The 12,005-nt window shown below is 44.9% G+C and overlaps 1 protein-coding gene across 3 annotated transcripts in view; it reads right to left on the bottom strand.

Annotated features, from left to right (window-relative positions):
• FLNB (filamin B) overlaps positions 1–12,005 on the bottom strand; it is a 72,258-nt gene that overhangs the window by 41,289 nt on the left and 18,964 nt on the right. For all 3 annotated transcript variants that reach the window (XM_027728803.2, XM_027728813.2, XM_027728821.2), the window contains exons 2-6: positions 6,074–6,322; positions 4,974–5,071; positions 3,940–4,087; positions 1,406–1,524; positions 573–650 (exon numbers count right to left, since the gene is read on the bottom strand). In XM_027728803.2, the coding sequence (XP_027584604.1) occupies positions 573–650; positions 1,406–1,524; positions 3,940–4,087; positions 4,974–5,071; positions 6,074–6,322 (692 nt within the window). The remainder of the gene's footprint in view (positions 1–572; positions 651–1,405; positions 1,525–3,939; positions 4,088–4,973; positions 5,072–6,073; positions 6,323–12,005) is intronic.

Below are 12,005 nucleotides of genomic sequence, written 5' to 3'. Positions count from 1 at the left end.
AAGTGCTACTCACAGAGTCAGCCACACCTGTGGGGATACTTGAATCGAGATGTGCCAAAAAGTAGCAGATTTCCACCAAGCAATAAAGTGGAAGCAGAAGTTCCATTTATTTTTTCAGGCTGGCTGTGGGAACCAGCCACTATGGTAAGTGTCGAAGCAACAGGATCACCCATCGTAAACCTGCTTCTGTGGGCATCTGGGGACAAAGCTGGGTGGGGAACCCTCTACAGTGTACAGTACCATCACCAAAGAAACAACCTGGTATTTTCATCTGCATCTCTGTGACAACACACAAAACTGGCTTCATGAGTTCCATGAAGTGACCACACGTGAGAGGAGAGCCAAGGTCACACATGCACTTTCTCCCAACACATACTTCTTTCCCCTTTGAGAAGGGAGCAGCCCAAAGGCCCAGATGAAGAATTAAGGCCACACCAGTTTTCCTTTTCTTCAGGATGCTCAGAGTGGCTATTAGCTGTCAGTGAACACACAGCCCCCTCAGGGGCTCACATTAACAACCAACAGAGCAGCGTCTTTAGCAAGAGAACACCGGTTATTGACACACAACCCACCTTGTGAGGTCCAGTAACCCTTGGAACATACTGGACTGAATAGGTCTTGTTCTTGTCACTGGACGGTGTTATCTTCGCCTAGGAGAGAAAACACATCCATCACTGAGCTGTGCCTACGCATGCCAGCTGAAGACTTTTCTGAGTAGCACTTTATACTGCAAACTATTTCCAGAGTCAGCAGTGTTAGAGACTTGTTGCTGTGGGAGCAGGGATCCTTGCTACCTCCTCTTCTCACATGGAAAAACATCCCATTGGTTTTGTCTTTACATGAGAGGAAGTAAGCCACCTTCTCCCCACCCCAGTCCTTTCCCTCACTGTTAATTGCTCTACTGAGGCAGGCCAAAACTGAGGAGACATTAAGTCCAATGTACAGCTGTATTTTTCTGGAATGTTGTAACATGATCAAGTGGAGCATTTGGATGAGAATTTCTATAAACATTAAAACCAGCATTTGAACTCAAAATGATTCATGGCACCTAAATAGCTGCTTTAGCCATTCTTGCAGAATGAGTAAGGGCAGACAGTGATTTAGTGATCTGTGTTATCTAAAAGCAGGTCAGAGTGTACTTGGCCAGTCAAGCTAAAGCACTGCAACTACTGGACACCGGAGTTGTGTTGCTTAGTTGCAGATAGTGACTTTTTTTCCAAGTTCATCCAGTAAGGCAATTAGGAAAGGCTTGAGGCTTCTTGCACTTTTGATATATTGTATTTCGTAACTTCGTTTTAGATGACTTATCTGTTAAGACCTCACTTGTGAAAGATGAAGGTTACTGCAAAAACTTCAGCATGCACACCAACTTTACTTTTCCGCAAAAAACATTTAACATACATACCTCCTCTCTGTTTCCTTCTGGATCCTCTATGAAAACCATCAGGTCACCCTGCCCAGCACTGATGGTATCCACTGTGAAGATGGCAGGCTGCTTCACCATGTTCCCATGAGGCTCAATCCCTGGGAGACAGACACAGAACAGCACATTAGCTGTTGCCACAAAACTCAAAAGACAGTTTGGAGGCTACCAAAAAGCTGTCCAACCCATTCTCCCACGCTAGCTCCCAGAACTAGCTTTCCCACTGCCCAGAGCATCATGCTCATAATAAGGTCTACTCTTATCATACAAGCATTTTTAAAAATTGGTTGAATCATTGGCACTAAACTCATCTTAGGATCTCTGACAGAGTCAGGAACCCAGCTGGTATCTGGATTCAGGTTACCCTGACACATCCTGAGGGTCACCCCCACTGCTGGCAAGTGCCTGTCTGACGCTAACAGCAAGTGGGGTATGTGCATTAGCTGCTCTTTAGGAGTTGCTCTATTCATCTAGCTAAATGCTGAAATGTGCTGCACCACAGGAAGGGAGACCAGAGAGGCAGGAAAAAAATTTTGGGAAGCTTTTCGGTAAAGGTATTACCCTAGAACCAAGACAATTTTTACCTGTACTGTCCCATCTTCAGAACCCAACAGCAGACACTGCTCAGAGATTTACTATTCTTTGAAAGCTGCTCAGACTACTTTGCCAGAGTGAACACTGCAAATGGCATGCAGGAACTTCTTTAAACCACGAAAATCCTACTATTCAGTGAGGCTTCCACTTAACTTTTAATCAGTTCCCTATCCCTCAGCACAGGGCCTGCTACAGCATGCATTTACCAGCAGGGTTTCATCATCTCCCATAGTCCTAGGTCATGACATCTGTCATGGTGGTGTCAGACTGAGTGGGTGGAAGAACTTCCCAAAATTGCTGGTTCCAGACTAGCCCAAACACATATACCCTTCCGTCCAAGGGAATTGCTCCTTGGCTTATTCATAAAACCGTGGGCACTACTGCTCCATAGCACAATTAGTGGAAAGTGCAACGTCTGATAGATTATAAAGGAAGTGGTTGTGAACAACAGAATTCCTGAACTTGTTTATCTTCAGAAAACAATAACTTGAGAGCAATGCAAGGAAGATCATGTTTTTACTAGGAAATCTGAGCATTCTGATAAGGTGTTAACAATTGACATATTCAATCTCTCAAAGTAAGCCCTAGATTATCATCTAGCCTAAACAGCTACAACTTCACTCTTCAGTCTTATGAAGTCTTATAGCTTAAACAGCTATAAATTCACTCTGCATATCTTCAGTGCACCCCACAAGCATGAGGTATGGTATTCAAGTTATGTATCCCTCCTTCTGCGAGCACAAGGAGGATTCCTTATCCTCCGAAGAAAGCTTCAGCCAGGACAGCATTAGTCACAACACTTTCTTGGCCAACATTTCATCTTCTAGATTTTACTCTCTTATCAGAGGTCTGCTTTGGTTGGTTAAATGAGAACTCATAGTGCACCACTGATGATCCGCATGACTCTGTACCTCCCATCTGCGGGCTCATTTCACATCAGGTCTACGCACAGCTGCCCTCAGTGCAAACCAAACCACTGCAGCATCCAGGGAGCTATGCTACAGCTAAGGCTCATATTGGGAGGTTATGAGCAACTTACATGGAAAAATGGTAATAAAAAAAAGCTAAGACTGACCCACTTCACACTTAACAGTCACCTTTTTCTGGAAGCATGTAAACCTTCTCCTCATCTGCCCAAAGACCCTGCCCAGCTTGCTAGTGAGCCCCTTGCTTCCAGAGTCACCTTTCAGTGCTCACATATGGTAGCAGTCAGAATGGCCAGTTATATTTCCTGACTGTTTTGGCAATTAACTTCAGAAAAACATCAATCTTCCAAGAAGAGCCACTCATCCTTCATAATTTCCATTACAATGGCTTCAGAGCATCACATGCACGAGTACAATAGAGTCATTCCAGTTTTTGAAAGAATAAGAACATTACTGAAGTGAGACTTGACAGATTGAGGCAAGTTGATCAGTCATTTACACATTTGGGGCCTGAAAAATGTTTCTATGTATTGTGGTTTGCTGTGGAAGGCACCAACGAAGGACATAAACCCCAAGTAGGGTAAGTGCTAGGATAAGAGAGACACAGAACTGATGAGGTTTTTCCTCTTTAAAGGAGTGCTTTATCACGAGAAGTATTCACTGCTACATCCTCAACAGGCAGCAGCAATACTGCTAGCTTGAATTTCACACTAAGGTTCTTTTAGCGCCATATCATGCTACTTCTTCCAGCTGTGGATGGGAGGCTGGCAGCTTGCAGAACAGGTTCAGAGACTTTGGGGAATTTACATGTTAGAACTAGGAGTGTCTTTTGGACTATATCCATATATTTCTGAAACCAGGCACCACACCAAGAGTATACAAGTGAAACTTTGAAGTCAGTTACAGTAGGTCTGGAGTTCAACATATGCAGAAAACCCCACCCAGCTTTCTGAAGAGTTACATGCTCCATACAGCTTCAGCTCACCAAGTCCTTACCTCTGCCATAAGCCCTTGCTTTCTTTGGATTCAGTTTGGGTTTTAAAGGAGCTCCTGGTTTCAGCTTGGCTTTGGGGAACTGGGACAGGTAAGTCATCACAGAGTGCTCATCCACATCAGGGTGGATAATTTCTTCAGGGGTAATAACCTGAAAGACAGTGCAATTAAGTATATTGTACCAGTGCTTGGTTACTGCATGTCAACACAGAAACAGAGCTATGACACAGTCTGAGATTTCAAAACTCCCACATGCTAATGCGATTTCTTACATTTACTTTCCCTTTGATACACACAACATCCTTTATTATCTCATGGCAAGAAAATCAAGAAGCTCGTTATGGTCCCACTGTGGCCTGGGGGCTTTTTGTGCCTTGATTATTAGGGGTTCTCATGAGACTGCAACCAGTTTAATGGTATCAAGGCAAGACAATGGTAGTTGTTCCCCTTGAAAAGGGACATGGGGATAATTGATACTGAAAAAATGAATAATTCATAATCCTGTATGCTACAGCTCTGAACTGCAGTGCTTCCAAAGTAAAACTTGTGACTAGTCTCTTCTCCTGCTTCCACAACACAAGCTGCTCTCACAGCTTCAGAGACTTCAGCAGTTCTGTCCAACTTTATCAGCATGAAAATAATCCAGTTTGTAAATACATTGTTCTCTGTTTGAACATCGTCTTTGCAGGTGATTCCCTAAAACAGTAAGTTTTTCTTCTGTGGAATTCAAAACAAATTCACTCCATACACTAACAGAACAGGCACCACCACACAGGCACTTTCCCCCTACACCACATGTTGCAACAGCAGCTGTCCTCAGCAGAGACACCTACACAAAATCTTACAGCCAGAGCTCTGAAATGTAATAGTGTGTTTCATTACAGTTTGCCCTTTCTCAGGCAATTTCAAGAGTTAACTGTAACTTTTTGAAATGTCCAAGCAGCCTCACCTGCTTTCCTCAATTTAAACTCAAGCCAGTCACAAGGACAAAGCCATCCATGTGCTCCTACAGGCAACCCATGTCTTGGTGGCCTTACCTGTGGCACACCCAGCCAGTCATCTGCCTGCTGCATGGCTTCCCGAGCATTGTCAACGGGTTTCTTCGGGTCCCAGGTCTCCCAGTCAGGGCACAAGCCTGCAAACACATTTCATTTGTTAGATGTTATCTGCAAAGGAGCTTCCCTAGCTGAAGAAACCAGGTACGAACTCCACAGTCGCTTGTATTACACTGTTATGGAGAAAGACATTCAGAGCTTTGCAGAAGTAACCAAAACAAGACAAGCATATGCTGCTCACTGAAACACCTCTGAGACAACAATCAGCACAGTCATAGAATGGTTTAGGCTGGAAGGAACCTTTAAAGGTCATCTAGACCAACCCTCATGCAATGAGCAGCAATGCTTCAACAGCAGCCTGTCCAATCGGACTTTGAACATTTCCAGGGATGGGGCATCTACCACCTCTCTGGGCAACCTGTGCAAGATACCACTCTAAATTCAGCACAAATACATCTAAGCATCTTTTATGTTTCACTGGCTCTCCTGCAGCAAATTTGGTAGAGAAAATTTCAACCACTTGCCACAGCATCCCAGACTGCATTAGATGAGCACCAGCAATCCCACTAGCAAGGTTGTTCTAGAAGAAGGTGAGGAAACTGCCTATTTCACACTTCATCCCATTATTTGCCTTAAGCAGCTTAGCCTCAGCTTGCTAAACACAAGTTTCAGGTAGTGTGCAGCTTCTGGCTGCTCAATGCTCCCTCTGCAATCCTATTTCAGGAGAACACATGAAGCCTCCCTCTGCACCCTGAAGTTGAAAGGTTGTTGGCACTTGCCGTGGGAACAAGCCTTTCTTCCATTTAGGAGCCAGCACTTGCGCCTTTGTCCCCTGCACCCAATACAAAGCTCAGACGTGGCGCCTCCCATAATGCAATCACACACTCTGCTGCAGGCCAGAATTTCTCTTGGCCAAGTCATTTACAACTTGTTGCTTCCCACAGCTGGCCTCTTTGGACTTGGGTTTTCTTAAAAGCCTTATTCCTGTCTCCTGATCGGCAGTGAAAACCTCCTCCCACAAGAAGAGCAGCCACAAGGACAACAAGCAAGGAAAACATTGACCAGCAGAGCAAAGGACTCACCCGGAGCACAGCTGTCAACAAGAGCACCCAGTGCTTTGCCATCCTGCCAGTTCTGATTGAAGTTTGTGATTGGCAAGTAAGGAATTTTGTTCTGGATCCAGCCCAGCAGCCTCTGCTTAGGGGTCTGCTTCTTTGCATCATCATCACCTTCATCCTCCCACACTGGCATAGAAATGGAATAGTGCAGGATAAGGGTCCATATCAGGCCAAGGATCAACTTCAAGTTTCCATCAACTATGGCTTTACTATCTGAAAGACAAAAGACATACAACTGATTATTTGCCATCCTAAAGGAAAGAGGTGTGTTTTTAAAACAGTGTACCTGCACCCATGCCCAAATAATCAAGGACCAGAGAACTGACCCAGGCCACTGCAGGCACTTGTTCAGGCAGAGACACCATTCTTCCCACGCTGCATTAGATGGGAGGGGAAGGAAAGAGAAGAGTCAAAGTACTCAGTGCTCTCCAGCTATCTTGAGAGACCAGTGCTCTCCAAGGGTGGTATGACTTGCCCTTCAGCTTTACAATCCTAGCTTAGGAGAACTGGCAGTTTAAAGTCTCCAGTATTTTGGATTTAGATGGTAAGTATCATATTTTCCATCAGCATTTGTATCTTATGAAAAAGGCCAAACAGCATGTGATGGAGTTCACAATAACAGCACCCCAACAGGGTGAAATAGCCCAGGGCATACCTGAAAGCACCATTTAGGAAACAGCATTTATATACAGAAACATGTCTCCCCACACATATCAACAATTTGCATTAAAAATGGTAGAAAAAGAAGTGCTATATAATGAAGACAAGCAAAGACAGAGTTTGGAATTAGAACAAAGTCCAGATATATCAAGACCTCTGTACAATCAGCAAAGCAGGTGGTGGAGGTCCACAGAGGATCCTTTGCACCATCACTTTCCTGCTTGCACAAGAAGTCATCCATTTATGCTACAAATTCAGAGTTACAGAAAAGAAAGGCCAGCTCTGGCTTTTCCATGGTATACTAGAGCCTAGCAAAAATTTATCACCACAGTGGCCATGCTGCAGCTCTGCTGTAAGACACACCAGGGAGCTAAGTTTAAGGCTGCTGGGCATCAAGATCAGTAAGCACCTGTCTGCAGGGGCAGGATACTTTTCTGCATCAGTTCGGCCTTGTGAAGTGACCACTACAGTTTTGCAAATAGTTGTGCTAATTACTTTGGCTTTAATGAGTCACAGATGGGATGCCCTCCCTCCCTTTGAGCTTGTAGTTGCTACTCAGGTTGTATTACACTTGTAATAGCTCCAGTTTTTCCACATTTTCACCTAAACCAGAACTCTTCGGCAATGTTTCGGGATGCCCTCAGCCTGACGGTTCCTTTCATTCACAGCAGCATGATATAGCACAGCATTTTTCTGTTTTTTCCTCCATTTCAGTGAAAATTGTTATAGAAATCCCCTATTAGTCAACAGAAGTTACAAGTGACCTAGAAGCTTTTGTCTGTTCTCCAGCTCCTGGAGCAGATGCTAAAGACAACTACAGCTGTATAAACTCCCTCTCATGCCACCAGAATAATTGTACAGGGCTATTTCAAGAGTCCTAGCTAGAAAAGCAAAAGTGTTCAGCAGTGAGATTGCATCCTCCAGTTCAAATCCAGAGTGCTAACAGGCAGAGTCCTCCCAGTGCCCAACACCCACTGCTCCTCTTCAGGTACAGAGATCTCAGCAGCAACCCAGTACCAACTTATCAATACAAAAAGATCTACTGACTTTCAAAACAAGTGATTATACAGAATAGTGACCAAGAACATTAAGCACCAGCATGTTCCCTTTAACCCAATGCTCAGGCAAAGCAGTTAATATTTACATGGTTTCACAACAGAGCGGTATGTCCTGAACAGATAATACTGTAACTTCAGACCTTGCATGGTGATTGGACTGGTTAGTGTCTGGTTTCTATTCCAATTTTAGTTGTAGTCAAAACTGATGTTAAAGAAATCCAATAATCTTACAGGATTATGATAAGTGTCTGCCACTTGCCTGCTCACTGCTAATTGTACATCCAGTTCGAGATACACAATAAATAGCTACGAGGTGATTAAGCCCTGCTGAGTTTTAATTATGGGTTCCAAGGTAAAAGTCTACATCACGTAAGCAGTGTGTCTCCTAGTGACAACTAGAGTCCCTGCTGTCACTCATTTCCATCCCCTTTCCAGCTGAGCTGCAAACTGCTCAGTGGCAGGAAGATGCTCCCTTACACCAGACTGTTGGAGCAAGGCCCCACTGCCCACTCACTCCCTGTGCCTGCAGCCCCTCCATCCCACCCCCTGGCACACTGTGTTGCTGGAGCATAACACCGACCATCACATCCCTGCGCCAGAAACGCCTTCAGGCTTTGGTTTCAGATTTATATTGACATCAGCATTTTTACTAGAGGGACACAGAGATAATTTAGTATGCTACAAGCAAACATTTCAGAAAGCTATCCAGCATTTCTAGGGAGGAAAGCCAGCAGGACGGAACCACCTTGAGCACAATGCTACATACACACACATACAACTCAAGATAAAGAATGGCTCCTTTCAACTACCTGAAAGGACATTGTAGTCAGGTGAGGGTTGGTCTCTTCTCCGGGCAACTATCAGTAAGACAAGAGAGCATGGTCTTAAGCTCTGCCAGGGGAGGTTTAGGTTAGATATTAGGAAGAAATTTTTTACAGAGAGGGTAATCAGGCATTGGAATGGGCTGCCCAGATAAGTGGTGGATTCTCCATCCCTGGAGGTTTTTAAGATGAGACTGGATGTGGCACTTAGTGCCACGGTCTACTAATTGCAGTGGTAGTGGATCAAGGGTTGGGATGATCTCAAAGGTCTTTTCTAACCGGCTGATTCTATGATTCTATATTTATAGCACATAAATAATGTCTATATGTGGATGCACTGTGGTTACTGCAGCAACCAGCTGCATGCTCAGAGCTTCCTCCACCACCCATAGGCACAGCTGGGCTGTGATCCTTGACCTGGGAAAAAAGCAGCCTGTACAGAAAACAGCTTCACATTGACAGCAAGAATATCACATCTCATCAGCCTCTTCCAGAGAGGTCGGGCACAGAGCTGCTGCCCTGATGACAGGAAAAGGTCACCGCAGGAATGGGACGGCTCTTCCTCTCTGGGGCTGATGCCATCGCCACGACTGCACTTTGTTAGCAAGTTAGCAAGCTCTCACAGCCTCCCGGCTTCCTGACAGGCATAGGGATCTCATGACGTAATTTTTTCCAAGCCTGCTTTTAAGAGGGCTTGTCTGCTTTCATTTGGGGTGGGGAGGAGGGAGGGAGAAGAACTCATGGGCAGGACAGGAGACCTTATCAGCACCCAGCAGAGCTGCCCACATGCCCTTCCCGCAGGCACCCCGCTCCCAGCTATGGGGGACCTCACCAGCAGCTCAACGCTGGAGCACAATCTCTATCGCTGTATAAAAGGACCTTCCACACTCAAGAGAAGACTAAAGTTCAGCTCAAAGCAGGCTTGGCTTCCAAGCACTGCTGTAAATCTCAGCTCCACCTGAGCATTCAACCTCCCTAGAAAAGCTTCCACATTAGTGCTGCCTTTTTCATTAACTGACTAAAAATATTCAGTGCATTCTCCTCGAGGTCTCTTGGGCTTTAAGATGTAAGTGACATCCAGGAAGACATGCATCAGTTCACGGGTCCTGCACAGGGAGCACAGAGCTGGCCCTGGGAACACTTTTAGTACAACCCAATTTGCAGGCATCCCTCAGCAGCTCTGAGTGCACATTGCTAGTGCAATACCGCCAAGGTGGAAAAAAATGTTTCCAATGACACTTAAGACCAACAATCATTACTGCAGGCATTGCTGTGTACCCCAGCTCAGCTGGCTTTCCACTGAATTCCCCCCTATTTCCTGGTTTACTTCAAGACACTTTCTGGCCATTCCAGGCTGGAAAATGGATTACATAAAAAGCAGACTTGCACCACTGCTTTCCTACTAGGAAAATTACTTTTAAGCATACTTATTTCTCGTACAGAGCCTTCAAAGCCATGTTTCTCAATTGCTTCTCTGAAGCTCATACTAAATTTACAACATAGAGATGCACACTTGTGGTCAGCGTTTCAGAACCACAGGGCAGCAGCCTGGCCCCTTGACAATTCACCTCTACCACTCCCAGCTGCATTTGGCTTTCAGCTTCATTGAGTTAGGTGGATGGGAACAAACTGCCTGCTTTCTGCTGAAATGGAGAGAGTGTTTACTCTGAGTTTCTGCAGATTAAAGGAGCCCTCTCCACACAGGTCCCACCTTCCCGGGGCTCAGAGGAACTGAGCTGTCACACCTCATCCGCCAAGATAATTTAATGGGCTGAACCTACTCTTTACAGCATCATTGTAGACAGATTCAACATAACCTTTTTTGGAGAAAGCGTAGTCATCTGCATAATTTGCTTTATTCACGTCACAGTGCTTATGTTAACATCTGCAAGATGCACTTACAGGCGTGCCAGAGCGCACTGTTCCCCTGTTCCCGGTAGGAGATGTGTGCTTTGGAGATCAAAGTCCCTGCACAGCTGACTCATACATGATGACAGCCACTGGACTTCTGCTTTCTAAAAACACCTTTTTTCTGGAAGCCCAGGCATGAAGCAGGAACCCATGCCACAGGATGTCTTGCCTGCCTCAGATCAGCAACTGGGAGGACTTTGGCTCAACCAGAAACAGACAACTTTAGAGGTACCATCTAGAAGAGCCAGTGGGTGAAGGGTTTGGAGAGGTTTTTTTGTGCTGCTGTTTTTGCTTTTTTTTCTTTTGGTTTGTTGTTTTTTTCCATTAGAACTAAGAAATTTGGTGGTATTACATGCAAGTCCTCCTCACCCTCTGCTGTGGACTCTTTTGAATGCTATAAGGTGATCACTTTCAGACAGTCTGCAAGTCCTCATGGCTAGACATGCTGTCCTGAACCAGCAAGAAGCAGAAAAAGCAGAAACGCTCAAGTTTGGATTTAACACAAACCTTCATTCCCACTTACACTGTTCAACGTGCATTTTAGCTTCAACTCTCCAACTGCAACTTGCTTTCCTTCTCTAAAAGTACCCGATGGCAATCCAAGGTCAACAAAATAGCAGCAGCCATCACACCAGACACAGCCCCCGTTCAGCTGCAGGCAGGAGGAGCCTCTGCAGGGAAGGGCTGCTGTCAGCCCACTGCCGAGGTCCTGCTGTCGGGATACATCTCGACATGCTGACTGCTGGGGAAAATCTGCCAGCCAAATTTAAGCTGTTCTGCAGAATCAACACCAGCACTGAACAAGAGAGCACTCATTCTTCTTAAAAAAAAAAAAAAAAAAAAAAAAAAAAAAAAAGAAAAGCCTATATATAGCCTCCAACATTAAGTTTTATGTAGAAGTATCCTGCTTCCTAGTCAGCTATTAGGATTTAAGTGGCTGCCTGGTAGGGTGAAGAGGAAAACAGACTGAACCAGAGCTCATTTTCTTCCCCCATCACACCTCTAAGTCTAGATTGTAATTCTTACCCTTTTATTATCCTATTAATTAAGTGGCAACCAGCCCAAAAAATGGATTATGGCAATTCCATAGGCCAGCAGTACATACCACCAGTCTCAAGTCTTGAAAAGGAACCAAGTTTCAACTGTTCAAACTGATTTATAATTGTTGCTCTATACTAAATATTAATACGATATGTTACACTTGGACTAGTAAAATCACACTCCTCAAAGCACAAAGAAAGATGTTAAAGTGCCATGGCTTCAGCCAGCAGCATGACTAGTCTGAGCCAGCAACGTGACCACTTTGAGACAAATGTGTGTCATTTTCAAGGCTTGGGCCACAAAAACCTTCCCAACCCAACCTACCAAGCAGAAAACTGCCAGTGCTGGGCCCTCTGCATTAGTGCTTGCAGCTGCCCCAGGAGCGAGTGCCAGAACTGAAATCTG

The sequence above is a fragment of the Pipra filicauda genome, unplaced genomic scaffold, assembly GCF_003945595.2.
Source record: "Pipra filicauda isolate LSUMZ 115617 unplaced genomic scaffold, ASM394559v2 scaffold165_size2600900_pilon, whole genome shotgun sequence".
Lineage (NCBI taxonomy): Eukaryota > Metazoa > Chordata > Aves > Passeriformes > Pipridae > Pipra > Pipra filicauda.
Note: the sequence above shows the minus strand (reverse complement) of the source record. Positions and strands in the feature narration are given on the sequence as shown.